Here is a 15,365-nt window from a genome sequence, read left to right on the forward strand (position 1 = left end):
ATAAACACAACAAGCACTTATATACAAAAAATAATTGAATTGAAAATAATATTGGCTGTTCAGGTAAGGTGAGGTGGCGTAGAGAGAAAGAGAGAAAGGTTTGAAGGGTGGGGCAGCCGTTGTAACTATACTTGAGACTTTAGAACTCAAGGTGGGTGGCGCATTTACGTTGTAGATGTCTATGGGCTCCAGTGGTCTAGCACCAGGTGGGCTGTGAGCTCGTCCAACCATCTAAGCAATTAAAAAAAAGTTTATGAAACATTTGTTGCTTTTTTCCAAATTTGCGGTAAGCTTCTGGATTCGTTCTTAATTGTCCTGTCAGTGAGTGTCGCGTAGTATTCTTAGTTTTTTTTTTGTTTTTTTTTTATTACTTTGATGGATGGACGAGCTCACAGGCCACCTGATATTAAGTAATGCCTCTTTAGATTGAATTCTTTTATTACTGAAATGCGAAATGAATTCTTTTATTACTGCAGGGCGGGATCGATGGAGACAGTTGGTTGACGAAATCGGACGGAGTCACGATCCTCAGCAGTGAGGAACCGATCGAAGAGAGAGATTACTGAAATGGATTCATTACACAGCAAACAAATAGGCCTACCATTGTGCGAGATTAAAAATAATTCTTGAGCCTATTTTTCTTGAAACTGGCGACCCTCTGTAACTACTTTTCGATTCTTTCCACCAGACATCATTTTTGTTTACTTTTCGTTCAATAAACTTAATAACAAACTATGGTTAGTAACCACTCAAGATGCACACAAAGTCACAAAGCAAGATGACGGCTCGAGCAGTTCGCTAGGATATCGCTTGTCAAAGTCACCTCGGTAGCTCAAATAGAACTGAACTAACGTTCGGGCCATCCACCCACTTATACACGCAAAATGAAGGAATAATCTGGAATAAACTAGTTTAGAATAATTGAGAGGCAATAAATGTTTTGATGTGTCGCCCGTGAGGCGGTAAGCTTCAAAGAATTTGATCGAGCAAGCCGAGTGGCGGCGATCATCAAAATCATCATTGCCACCTCACTGCCGTGAGTATAAGTACCTTTTTTTTCGGGCCGGCCGAACTTCCTAAGAGTTCCGCGACTGCGAGACCGCGGGCCCTACCCACTAAACGACTCACCTGCACTCCTCGCCCGAGCGTCCGATCCCCTCTGAGGTCAGAACCCGAATGAGCGAGGTACACTTAACTGAGTAACCCACTGGTTACCGCGGTCAACATTACAACCAAGCGGCGCAGCTCACCCAAAGGACAACCCGGCCGACGGAGCCTCCGAATCGAAGGCTTTGAAACGTTGGCCGTCTTGGCACGGCAGCCCGTGAGGCCGCCCAGATGGTGCCGCTGGTGTCCCAGAATACCCCGCTGGACCAGAACCAGCCTGCCAGGTCGGGACGCGGTACAAGCGATTGCTCTTTTTTATCTTGAAGATATTTCTCCTCGGCAGCGCGCTAAAGGTAACGCGCCGTGCGGCCTCGACCCCCTCAGGTCGCTTCAGGTGACTTTCACCGGGGGAAGCCGCCACCTAGAGGATGTGCGATCGTAATCTCTCCTCCGGCCCCCGGCAGGACGGCGACGGATCAGTGCGGAAAGGGAAGAGCTCTCCCTCTCTCGTTCCGCCACCTCCTTCTGCGATATGGTGGACTCGCAGAAGTCGAGCATCGCTTTCCAGGACTCGTATGAATACGATGCTCGGCAGCACGTGGACGACGGCCGTCAGCGAGAGGTCCTCTCCTATGACCGCAATGAGGGCAGCGCGTTGCTCGTCGAATCCAGAGCAACGCGCCAATGTGTGTTCCGCTGTGTCATCCTCGTCGCGGTCTGCGCAATGGTGGCACTGCGCCGTCGGTTCCCTTCCGGCCATAGCACAAGATATTGTGCAAGTACCGGCCTAAGCAATCGTGGTTGGTAAGCAGATGCTTAGATACGAGCCACGGTTGCTTCGGCCGGAAGTTGAGACGTCCGCGGTTACAGTCCCATGCCTCGCGTTGTAGTGGGCCTCGCGTTGTAGTGGGCCTCGCGTTGTAGTGGACCTCGCGTTGTATGGGGTATCGTGTTGTCTGAGGTCTCGCGTTGCTGTAGGCCCCGCGTTGTTTGAGGTCCCGCGTTGTATGCGGTCTCGCGTTGTATGAGGTCCGCGTTGTATGAGTTCTCGCGTTGTATGAGGTCCCGCGTTGTATGAGGACCGCGTTGTATGAGGTCTCGCGTTGTATGAGATCCCGCGTTGTATGAGGTCCCGCATTGTATGAGGTCCCGCATTGTATGAGGTCCCGCGTTGTATAAGATCTCGCGTTGTATAAGATCTCGCGTTATATGAGGTCCCGCGTTATATGAAGTCCCGCGTTGTATGAGGTCTCGCCTTGTATGAGGTCTCGCGTTGTATGAGGTCCCGCGTTGTACCAGGTCTCGCGTTGTATGAGGTCCCGCGTTGTATGAGGTCTCGCGTTGTATGAGGTTTCGCGTTGTATGAGGTTTCGCGTTGTATGAGGTCCCGCGTTGTATGAGGTCCCGCGTTGTATGAGGTCCCGCGTTGTATGAGATCTCGCGTTATACGAGGTCCCGCGTTGTATGAGGTCCGCGTTGTTCGATCGACCTGTTCCCGAGATAGGAGCCGATCAGCCGTCTGAGGTACGCCGGGGACGCCGTGATACTCAAGAGCCCCCGCGATCACAGGGCAACGCGGAACGGGGAACGCATTCAACACCTCCAGATATTACCAGAGACACCGCCATTGCCACCCCGCCCCGGGTTACGACTTCGAAAGAGAGGGCACGCACTCGCAAAATCGCGTCGATCCAACGATCGACCAGCAACAGTGGCCCTCCCTCTCTGAAGCCGTACTGCTCCGCCGAAAGATCGGGGTCCGTTTTGGTCAGGTGCCGTACGATGCGGGCTGCGACGATTCTCTCCAGCATCCGCGGGGCGCCCAGCCTTCCTCAGCAGAACCAGTCTGCGGCAGCGGTCCCAGTCCTCCACGCGGTGAGGATTACGGTTTGGCCGGCGGCCCGCCGAGTGCAACGAGCAACACGACAGACCACCGCCCAAAGCTCGTCGAAGTCGTCGTGGCCTAAAGGATAAGACGTCCGGTGCATTCGTATGTAGCGATGCACCGGTGTTCGAATCCCGCAGGCGGGTACCAATTTTTCTAATGAAATACGTACTCAACAAATGTTCACGATTGACTTCCACGGTGAAAGAATAACATCGTGTAATAAAAATCGAACCCGCAAAGTTGTCATTTGCGTAATCACTGGTGGTAGGACCTTATGTGAGTCCGCACGGGTAGGTACCACCACCCCGCCTATTTCCGCCGTGAAGCAGTAATGCGTTTCGGTTCGAAGGGTGGGGTAGCCGTTGTAACTATACTGAGACCTTAGAACTTATATCTCGAGGTGGGTGGCGCATTTACGTTGTAGATGTCTATGGGCTCCAGTAACCACTTAACACCAGGTGGGCTGTGAGCTCGTCCAACCATCTAAGCAATAAAAAAAAAAAAAAAAAAGCTCAAGATAGCAACAACGACGAAACCACGCCGGTATACCGGTACGAGGCCGAAGCCGAGGACATGGCGACCAGCGGCCGGAAGATGCATAAGCAACGCCGGCTCACTACTCCATCAAAAAAGCAGAACAAAAAAGTGGCCCACCATCTCTCGTAGATCACGCCGAAAAAGGTTCAGACGTGCACAAAAGCATAAAAGAAAACAGAAAGAAAAACAACACAGAAAGAAAGACAGAATAAAAAGTAAAACCAAAATAACAGAGGGGAAGAAGCAAGGGTGTTTCTTCCAGAAGAAGTGAAGGGCGTAGAGAATCCGGAACCCCCCCCCCTCCTGCTGGTTTTGGTCCGTGTCGCTCAATCCTTTCCGCCGTAACACGACGAGAGAGGAGCGATACCCCTGGGAGCGTGACTGCTCCCAGAGGCCCGTTATCCGCCAACTACGGATGCGCCCGGTGGAAAGTCCAGCAAAACTCTCCCACAGACGGAGCCCCCAGCCACGCAGAGTGCGCGCCGGTGGGCCCGCCCGGGTGCCAGGGAGTATAAGTACCTTTTTTTATGTAATATTTTTTTAATTGGGTTTTTGTATTTTGGTTGGGTAATTGGCCCATATATGCTTTAAAGCAATGTCGCTATAGTGAAGTATCCATTACAACCCACCTGTCTCGAGTCGGCACAGCGTCGTAATCATCTCGGGAGCTCCTTTACAGTAAACGCGGAGTACATCTTCTCCCAGCATCCGGACCACGACCGAGGACCTCTGGAGTGACGAGACGAACTGATACTGCTGCACTATGCCCAGCTCCAGCGGCATCTGTGATGATTCGAAATCAATTAATGTGTAATGTGCTAAGATAATATTGATAAGGAGCTGTGAAGAAAATTTAAGACATCGTCAAAATCAAACTATGTAATAATTTTTGCGTGATGCTGCAACAATGAAACGAATACACAGATAAAAAAAAGTTATGGTAAGAATTTTGTTAACATAACTCTAATCTATATAAGGCAAACGATATTAGGTAGTTCGTTAATCAGGCTTCGAGGTTTAGGCAAAAAAAACTGTGTATTCCACTACGAATAAATTTCACAAAAAAAGTGGCCCCACTTGAAACCAAAACGACGTATGAAACAAAAACCAATCAAAACCGAGGTTGGAAATAAACATTATTTGTGTTTGGTTTGATTTTTTGGGGAGATATACGACAAAGGGAAGATCTTCCACCGAGCGGGTGATATTTGCTCGGTAGACCGACGGTCCGAACGTTGTTGTTCGGAACATGTACATCTGCAAGCGTATCTTGAAAATGTCGTAAGCGAGATTCAGGCATCTGTCAAATATCTTGTGTTCTGTGATGGCTACCCGCCACAATTTCAAAACGAAAGCGGTGATTGGTTCATGCGCTTGCTGCAATGTCTGCTATGACAGCAAAGTCATGACAGCGTTGACGATGTTATGTAATAAGTGGACCGGCCAAAGTTTTTTTTTACACGCTTTTTTTACAATAAAATCAATTTTTCTCAATATTTTTAATTCAAATTTATTGAAATTTATTTTCTATTTTTTAGTTGGATTTTCTATAAAAGCGTATTTTGTTAGTTTTTTTAAACTATTATATATTCTTGATTTTTTTGTTGAATTACAATTTAATATTGAATTGTCATCGGTCCTTAATAAGTATACCAAATTTCGAGTTAATCCGACGTTTTGAAGGGGGCAAAATCATGTTCAAAGACTCCGTTACATACATACGTCTGAAACTAATAAAAGCGTAACAAAAAAAAGCCTGTACTCACATGAATGTCATCGACGTTGATGTTTGCAGTTTTCTTGGGTCTCACTATGGTCGGAGTCAGAACCTCGTAGTTGGACGGCTCGGGCACGTCGGGCTCCTCCAGCAGCCAGCCCGTCGACTCGAACATCTACACAAAGACGTGGACGATCCGTCACTGGGGGCGCCACTGTATCGTAACTGCACGAAGGTGAACTGTGCCGACTTCTATATTGCATTTGATAATGCTATGTGATTAACCAAGCTGTGTGGCGTTAGTGCTGCGATGTATGTCGACTCGATGTGACCGTTGTGTATCACGTCAACATCACGTGTTAAAATATCGTCATTTTCTTTATATATATATAATTCTACTGTCTGTGTGTCACTGTCACTGAACTCTTAAACTACTGGACCGATTTGAGTGAATTTTTTTGTATGCATTTGGGTGGCGGTCTGAATGATTTGGATTCACAAATCAGCCCGGCAGATGGCGCTGCAGTGGGTATCTAGGTTATTTATCTATACTGCAACTAAACAGCTGGATCGACTTGAATGATTTTTTGTCACAGGATGTCTGTCGGATCTACCAGTATTAATTAAAATGATTGTTTATGTAAGTCACCTTCAAGTCCAGCGGGTCTCCGGCGAGCTCCCCGTCGAGCAGCGTGAGGCTGTGGCAGACGGCCATGCCCATCTTGAGGTCGTGCAAGTCGTTGATGAGGGCGGGGTCCCGCTGCGGGCGGCCCAGCATCGGCGGGTCGGTGGCCGCGCTCACCGGCACCACGCCCCACATGTCTAGCCCGTCCTCTGTTAACGTCCCTGTCTGAATAATTCCAAAAACACTAAAGCTTATTTTCGAAGTGAAGCTTTCACATAGCAAAGTGTACTACTGTGCCTATAATATTTAAAAACAAAATATTCGTGACATTTTAAATACAGCAAAAGCTCTTTATTAGCGGGGTATATATATTCTGTGAATATGCCGCGAATACAGAAACCGTGAATGTGGAAAGCGCGTTTACAAAAGATATTCGGTTGGATACCTACCGACCTTTTTATCAATGTACCGATTAAATTCGCGAATAAAGAAATATTTATCCGCGAACATAGGAATTGGGTCACATTTTTTTTATCCGTGAATAACGCGCAATGTAAGAAGCGCGAATAATGAGCTTTTACTGTAACAGCGCCTGTCCAGCTGACGGTCAACCTGGTGTACAATGGCAACCAGAGCTCACCCCGTGAATACCAGCACCCATTTCAAGTCGTAAGGTCCCACAGTAGTGCGCAACTAAGCTGAGCTTTGTTTTTTTGTTATTGCTTAAATGGGTGGACGAGGTCACAGCCCACGTGGTGTTAAGTGGTTACTGGAGCCCATAGACAACTACAACGTAAATACCCACCCACCTTGAGATATAAGTTCTAAGGTCTCAGTATAATTACAATGGTTGCCCCACTTGCATTACTGCTTCACGGCAGAAAGAAGCAGGGCGGTGGTACCTACTGGTGCAGGTTCTACTAGCAGTAAACAAGTAGCGCTTGCCTTGTCGAAGCACATGCAGTCGAGCGAGCCGGTGACGTTGACGGCGCGCGTGTTGAGGCAGGCGACGCGCGCGCTCGCCAGCCGCGCCACGGCGTACAGCCGCCCCACCGTCATGGCCGCCGGCAGCGCGGGCGGGATCACGATCGTGATGATGTCCAGCGCCTTCAGGACTATGTCGCTGGGAGTGAGAGCGCGGTACGCCTGGACAGGTCAAAACAAAAATTATCTATGGGCCCCGGTGACCACTTATAACTTGTAGCTCACAATTCGACTTCATCTTTGCTATCTATGAAATGAAAAAAAAAACCATTTTTTTTGGGTTCAAATCTAACGACGTTGCCAACACTAATCCTAGCAAGATCAGTGCTTCGCAGAATATACCACCGGATCAGAAATGCGACCCACTGAGAAGATCCGGCGAGAAACTCAGTGGGCTATGTCTGTGGGTTCATTCGCTCGCCGAGCCCGACGCTTGCAATGACCGAACGATGACCTTCTTTTTAATGTCGTATTGTATCATAACATAACACTCATAGTCCTTTCAAAAAAGTTGAATATTAAAAAAATAATTAATAATACATTAAATTGTTACGCTCTGGGGTTCGGGATAAATCAAAAAACTCTCAATTCTCTTGTTCCGTTTCCCTTCAGGTGTTCCGTTCGCTATTTCGCTTCGCATAGTTCCGATTACTGACTGACTGCGTGCCATCCCTGCAACGCTCTTATACTGATACCTCACCCCTAGAATTATTGAGAATATTCCACACATCTCTAGTAGTACTTTCCGCTATCTGTCAATAGATGGCGTTGTACTTCTCGAGCGTTCTAGGTGCTACTAGGTCCTTCGATATTCGTTCGACTATTCGGCGATAGACAGCGTTACTCTTACCGGCGTAACAATATTGTACATATTTTCATGTATTATTTTATTTACGGAAGCAATTTATTTAAGTGGCTCTAGTAAAAATGTTGTTGACATGAATTAGAACATACCTTCAAGGCCACGGTATAGGCCAGTCCGCACGCCGCTATCCCGGCTAGGATGATGATGAACTTGTACGAGTCCCGGTCGAACTTGAAGTCCGCCGGCACCGGGTACAGTATACTGCGGACCAGCTGCCCTTTACTTGTGTTGTAGCCCGTACGCAGCACCAAGGCCCTGGGAACGAGGTACCCTCAAAATAGGGAACTTTAAAATGTTTGCTAGATGTTAGCACTAACCATGCCAACACTTACTAGTAGGTACCTATTTCTATCATATTGGGTAGATAACGTTATATGGACAAATATAACTCAAAATAAACAAAACAAAACAAAAAAAAAGTATAATAACTGTAGATTAATTGGTAAGAAAAAGTCATGAAGTCAAATGTACAAAAGCGATAAGATGATACGTGCATTTTCAATGCAAAAGTTCAAAATGGGTCATTTGACCCGTTATGGTATGTTTAGTGTTAAGACACCATTAACTGACTTGGCGGTGTAGGAGTTTTTTCCCTAACTATTCTAGTAACCTCGAGGGGTTATTCTAGATTCACCGAACTAGTAAGTGAGCTTGCAGCGCTCAAACCTGACGTTGGTGCTAACACTGGCTCTAGCAAGAGCAGTGCTTCGCAGAATCTACCACCGGATCGGAACCGCGATACACTGAGAAGATCCGGCGAGAAACTCAGTAGGCTGTGTCTGTGGGTTAATTTACTCGTTGAGATCTTCGTCGCAAGCGACGGGTTCGGCGAGGACGGTGACCGGTGCCGTAATGAAAAATATATAATTTATTATAATTTGTATGCGATGCAGCGTTTTCAACAAAGGTCAACTATAATTACTTATTCGATTGCTTTGTAACCGACACCAGCCGATAGCAGATCTCGCAGACAGACTTCTTTGTATCATAAGAGAGCACAAATGCTCACCGGATCTTCTCAGTGGGTCGCGTTTCCGATCCGGTGGTAGATTCTGCGAAGCACGGCTCTTTCTAGGACCAGTGTTAGCAACACTCCCGGTTTGAGCACCGCAAGCTCACCTAATAGCTCGGTGAATCTAGAATAACCCCTCGAGGTTACCAGAATAGGTAGGAAAACAAAAAGTAAGTTCTAAACCTTAAAAAATAAAGGTTATTTTCCCTTGAGACCGACCTGACAGGTTCGTTGTTGTAGTACCGGGTCTGAATGACTCTGGTGCCGCAGAACAGAATGCTGGCCGCGTGCTCCTTCATGTCGAATGGTTTGTCGACCCTCAACAAAGCCGTTTTCCCGACCGGCACTGATTCACCTGAGAAAAACAAACAGATGTATACAAATATTAAACTATAATAATGAAAACAAGCACCAGTAAATTAAACGCGGAGGGGAAATCTGAAAAAAGCGACAGTAACCGAAAAAAGCTAAGAGTGGCAGGTTATCATGATATATGTTATGATCGTGTGACCAAAAAGACCCCAGGTGTGAAAGGAGACGGTAATGTAAGGAGAGGTTTTTTTTTTTTCTTTTTTTTTTTGCTTACATCGGTGGACAAGCTCACAGCCCACCTGGCGTTAAGTGGTTACTGGATCCCATAGACATATACAATGTAAATGCCGCCACCCACCTTGAGATATGGGTTCTAAGGTCTCAGTATAGTTATAACGGCGGCCACGCCCTTCAAAGCGAAACGCAATACTGCTTCACGGCAGAAATAGGCAGGGCGGTGGTACCTACCCGTGCGGACTCACAAGGGTCATAAAAAGACTTGGAATATACATAAATACAACATATAGCTACACAAATATAATAGCTTGTCTTGTATACATCTTCAAACCACAAACAAACAAAAACTTCAGATGCGATTAAGCGTCTGTGCTTGAGTACCGGTGAGCATGCTCTCGTTGAGCACGGCGGTGCCGGTGAGCAGCAGCGCGTCGAAATGCAGCGTGCAGCCCCTTGCCGGGAGCAGTACCACGTCCCCCGGACAAACTGCCCGCGTCGCCACCACCCGCCCGTCCCACAGCCGCACCGTGCTGTGAGCCTCCACGGTCGCGCGAAGACTCTCCTGGTTCTGAACCATTACGACCATGATTAACAAACCGCAGTTACAAGTTCGCAGGTACATGGCAGTCAGCGGCTTGGCTCTGCCCCTGGCATTGCTGAAGCCCATTGACAACGGCAACCACTCCAAGTGGGCCGTATGCTTGTCTACAAGAGCAATAAAAAATAAAAATAAAACATCAAAATTTTTGTCAGAGGACTGAAAAGAAAATTGGGTCATTTAAAAAAAAACTGTCAATATCTTTATTATTATTGACTTATTTTGCTTAGCACTAAACCGCTAATTGATAGAACTTATGACCCACTTGGATAAACATATATGGTTGCCACTTGCCTTAAAACTAAGTCTCCGCCACTTTGATGTAGCTGTTATATTCGCAACACAAAACCATATCAGTATATAAGTCAAACAACAGGATTTTTTGTCCCCATCTCCCGATAATATCCCAGCATCCTATCTTGTAATAAAATCTTTGAACCGTGAATCTCTTTTAGCTACTATAAAATAAGCTACAAGACTTTCTAATAGTTTTTATTAATTTGAATTCAAAATTAAATAACATAAAATCAAATAACATACATACAACATCAAAATAGAACAATGCTTGAATTAAATTATTGATTAAAATTCAACTAACCTTTTTGGTTTGTATCACAGAAGTGGCAACACCGAACGTCGACATTAAAACAACGGCAATACAATAATAATAGTAAGGTTCTGCGAGCCACACGGCTATTGTGAAAAATTGGAATACGTAGAACGGATTGAATACTTCCAAGAGGATCAAAGTGAAGATAGACTGTACAGGAACCTTTATCTCGTTCAAGCCGTATATATTTAACCTGCAAATAAATTACAGGGAAAATAATGTTTATCGCTACACCCCCGAGTTTACAAACATCATATCTATACATATAAATAAAATTGGAGAGTCTGTTTGTAATATTGAAATAAACGCTTTTTACTATATGCATATGAATCATATATATATACAGTATAATATACACCAAAATAACTTTTTTTTTTCAATTTTTGTCTGTCTGCCTGTCTGTTTGTTCCAGCTAAACTCTGGAACGGCTGGACCGATTTTGACGAGACTTTCACTGTTACGTAGCTGATGATATAAGAAGTAACTTAGGCTACTTTTTTAGACTAGCTTCGCCCTGCGGCGTCACTGGACTCAGCTAGTCATAAATAATAACATAATGTGAACTCACATCCTAATCCTTTTTTCACTAGTAGGTGCTATGGCGCCCCTTGCATGAAGTTGCGCACATGTCGCCCCAGCTTCGATTCCAGCTAGTCTCACCCATTGCGCTCTACCCGCGTCCCATATTATAGACTGCTTTTTGTGCCGGAAATAACGGTAGTTTTGGACATCTGATTCAGAAACAATGATGTAAAAATTTTATAGGCTCAATTTAATTAGCTCTTATTGAAGAAGTGTGTTAGGTGCCTTTATACTTGTAATTATTTGTAATTATTATTTATATATAATTTGATCTCTAACAGTGGTAACTGCAAGAAAGAAATCGGACGCCGTATCGGGATGGCTAAAAGTGCCATGACTAGCCTCGATAAAATCTGGAAAGACCGTAATATTCGCCGAGTAACTAAGATGCGTCTGGTTCGTACGTTGGTCTTCTCTATCTTCCTGTACGGGGTGGAGACTTGGTGTCTCAGGAAAAAGGAACGCAAAAAGATTGAGGCGTTTGAAATGTATTGCTGGAGAAAGCTGCTACGCATTCCTTGGACAGCTATGAGAACCAATGTCTCCATCCTCGAAGAGCTGAAGGTCACCAAGCGCCTGCTGACTATGTGCCAGGAAAGGATCCGGAGTTTCTTTGGGCACATAATGCGATCCTCATTGCACAGCCTGGAGAAACTCACAATTCTCGGACAGATGGATGGGAAGCGCGCTAGAGGAAGAGCGCCAGCTAGATGGGTTGACCAACTCAAGGAGGTGACTGGAAGCCAGATATGGGGAGCGGTACATATGGCGCAGAACCGGACCGAGTGGAGAAGATTGACATACAGTCACGATCCTCAGAATTGAGGGAACGACCAGAAAGAAAAGAATACTTGTAATTACTATTTGTGAATAATGAATTTGATAGAAACATTCAGAGCATCTGTGGAAAATGGGGTAGTTTAGTTATAGGATAATTGTGTTATGCGGCAGTTACAAAATACATTGCCAGATTTTTTTTTAAGTAAATTATGGTGATACTCACTAAGAGTGGAACCATCGTCCAAATGTATGGGAGTGTGTATAGCATCAGCAGTTTCAAAGTTTCTTTTATCATCTCCCGGCTCAACATCAAAACCCTCATTGAATAATCCACTGCAAAATTCTTAATAATCAGTATTACAAATAAAGACAAATGTTTTTGTAATATCGCTGTTTATTACCTTGTGTCTTCTATGTTTTTATGGCGTATTTTGTGAATATAATAACTTTTACATTTCTTTTGATATGTTTCCTGGAATGAAATGATAATAGATTACATTAACATTGACAGAAACTTTGATCTCACTATTACTATCACTAATTAGATTATTACTAATGTACTACTGTAGTGTGAAGATTAGATATTTGTTGGACAGATATTAGACCTGACAGCACAGCGGAAAAAAGCTTTGAATTCTTGATGGATTGAAGTAGCTTGTAATACTTACAACAATTAAAACCTGATCGGCAACCTGGAAACTGCATCTCACACAGGTCATATAGAGGAACCAAGTTGGATACCAATGGAATACTAAGGCTGGTATGCCGACCGTTAATACAGTGAAAATGTGTACTAATATTGTTCGCCATCTGGTTCTCCGGTAACCATATACTACCTGTTTGACAAGAGAAAATTGGTTATATGTTTATTTTGCAATATTGAGAAATTATAACGACACTTTAAAACAGTGGTAACGTTAAAAGGACACATGCTACCATTAGGCTAGAAGCTCATTTAGTGGTACATAATTTTACATTTACCAAATGAATGCGATAAAAATCACATGCGTCACATACTTATTGTAAGTATACATTATTTGCTCTTTACAATAGGAAAACAATAATAGATAAATTCTCTAGCAGTAAAATAACAATCACACAATAATAACACAAATGTTACACAAGAATATTATTTAAATTAGGCTAATGCTTAGTGTAATTCATTGTTAATTGTAACTGATCCTGATAAACTTTTATACAATGTTATAAAGTACTTAACATAACATAATATAATATATCGACGCTTGAAAGGCAAACATGACTAAGCGACAATGCGTGAACTTTACAGTAGAGCAATTTAAAGTTGAAATATCTGAAAAAAAATTATTTTGACGAATCTAACTGTAGGATTGAAATTATTTTAATAGACCTAGATATAGTTTTTTTTTGCCCATCGAATATACTTAAAGGCTATTGCCTATCATTTGTGTATATAGCAGTTATTGTCGCTTATATATATTGTCCATAATTTGATAAACAGGTAAAATTATCTGAATTTTATATAAAAGGTTTCTCGTCACAAGTAAAATTATCTAAGCCAGCATTGAAAGATTTGGAGTAACATGTAAAACAATATGAGCTATCGTTGAAAGATTTTCAGTAACATGTAAAGTTAGACAAATTCGCACAGCTTACAGTTTCGTTTTGGGTATATTGGACTAAAGTGATCCCATAGTTCACAACAAATCGAGTAAATGTATCTAAATACTATTCCATTATTTTATGCATGTAGAAAGTGTAAAGAATTGAACTAAAATGTAATAAATACTATAGTAAATCATGCAAAAGAGCGAAACCAAAAGAGCGAGACGTTTATGAATAAACATTTATTGTAAAAAACAATAGGGATATATTTTTTTGCAACAAAATCACGCTATTGCTATTATATTTTATACAATATTTTGCCAATATTAAATAAATAAACCATAACACATTGTAGTGTATTCCAATATAATACCAAAATCTAGTTATTGCCTCATCACTCTTAAAAACAATAGATAATTATTAAAACTCATAAAAGCTCTAGTTTTCAGAGTAAATCAAAAACAATAATAAATTGTATTCTGCTATTGAACATAACCAAACTTAACAACACTATTGTACCTAATATAATCAGTCTCCAAAGGCATACGATAGATATGCGACATGAGATCTTGTTATTTTTTGTTAATCAATCACAATCGTACAATGTCGTGCACGTGGAATGCTCAGAAACTCTTGTTTAAGACAATTAGGAATGACTTTGTCAGTGCAAAGTTTGAGCAAATCATCATATTTGGCTTTTGATATGGGTAGCTGAGACCTATAACAAGATGTCAGTGATAACTTGATTTTAGGCTGAACTTCGACATCAAAAGATAATGCAGAAGCATTCATAGATGTTTTGTATTTAACGCTTTGCTTGTATTTTTTGAAAGTCATAACACGGATCTTGCCTATTTTCCCGGTTTGGTTGCCTTTGAAGTACTTATCACTAATACTATCCCATTTATAAAAATCTTCATAGCTCAGTCTTTCCACCTGAAAAGGTGATGAATCTTGCCTAGCTGTTGAAAATACTGTAAACCATTGTGATGATGCGTAAACAGTGGTATTTTTTGATCGATTCTCTACAATGGCACGGTATCGACATGTAAGTGTGTCCCGTCAAAAGAAAGTTTATTTGAATAATGCAACATTGCTAATACCGTATGGTTTTGGCCTGGACAACAGTCGCAATAGAGAAGTAATCGCGTAACGTTTCTTTTAGCATCAATGGACTGAATATATTTATGTAAAATAGTTGCAATCTCATTGGCACCACGCTTGCCAATACTCTCATCCCAGTAGTAACCAAAAACATTACGAGTTCCGTTTCATAAACACAAAAATTATATACGGCTAGTTTCCTACTACGAGCATAATACAAAAGCATAGATTGTGCAAAAGGCGTATTGAGTACTTTTTCCGAAACTAGCATATGAGATGACGGATCCTCTCCGTCTATATTTTTGTGGGCTCTAAAACGGGTATAGCTTTCTTCTTTTTCTGTTTCATGTTATTGCTTTTCTCTTTGTTTTTCGAGATTTTTCATTTTTTTCGTAGTGAAGAAAGACGCTTTAGACATTTGACTTTTATAGGTACATGAAATCCGATGTTGAAATTATTTAAGAATATTTACGACATTTACGATATTTATACGACAAATTCTCTCGCTTACAATATTGTGTTTTGCTTTTTGTATAGTTTGTATATAAGTTGGAGATATTTCTAATTTCTTCAGAAAGGTAAACTTTGCTCGAATTTTGACTATAGTAATGCGAAGGTACCGCTGGTATTTTTTTATTTTAGTGCTCAGTTGGGTGGATGAGCTCACAGCCTAGCTGGTGTTAAGTAGTTACTGGAGCCCATAGACATCTACAACGTAAATGCCACCACCCACCTTGAGATATGAGTTTTAAGTTTTCAGTATAGTTACAACGGCTGCCCCACCCTTCAAACCGAAACCCATTACTGCTTCACGGCAGAAATA

The 15,365-nt window shown here is 42.9% G+C and overlaps 1 protein-coding gene across 3 annotated transcripts in view; it reads right to left on the minus strand.

Annotated features, from left to right (window-relative positions):
- Window positions 1-15,365, minus strand: part of LOC101740501 (polyamine-transporting ATPase 13A3) — a 59,381-nt gene that overhangs the window by 10,383 nt on the left and 33,633 nt on the right. For all 3 annotated transcript variants that reach the window (XM_038021050.2, XM_062676485.1, XM_038021049.2), the window contains 12 exons: window positions 12,523-12,690; window positions 12,256-12,326; window positions 12,078-12,187; window positions 11,061-11,223; window positions 10,481-10,685; window positions 9,666-9,852; window positions 8,955-9,090; window positions 7,813-7,978; window positions 6,820-7,020; window positions 5,899-6,099; window positions 5,299-5,424; window positions 4,162-4,315 (listed from right to left, as the gene is read on the minus strand). In XM_038021050.2, the coding sequence (XP_037876978.1) occupies window positions 4,162-4,315; window positions 5,299-5,424; window positions 5,899-6,099; window positions 6,820-7,020; window positions 7,813-7,978; window positions 8,955-9,090; window positions 9,666-9,852; window positions 10,481-10,685; window positions 11,061-11,223; window positions 12,078-12,187; window positions 12,256-12,326; window positions 12,523-12,690 (1,888 nt within the window). The remainder of the gene's footprint in view (window positions 1-4,161; window positions 4,316-5,298; window positions 5,425-5,898; window positions 6,100-6,819; window positions 7,021-7,812; window positions 7,979-8,954; window positions 9,091-9,665; window positions 9,853-10,480; window positions 10,686-11,060; window positions 11,224-12,077; window positions 12,188-12,255; window positions 12,327-12,522; window positions 12,691-15,365) is intronic.

This window comes from Bombyx mori, chromosome 27, assembly GCF_030269925.1.
Source record: "Bombyx mori chromosome 27, ASM3026992v2".
Lineage (NCBI taxonomy): Eukaryota > Metazoa > Arthropoda > Insecta > Lepidoptera > Bombycidae > Bombyx > Bombyx mori.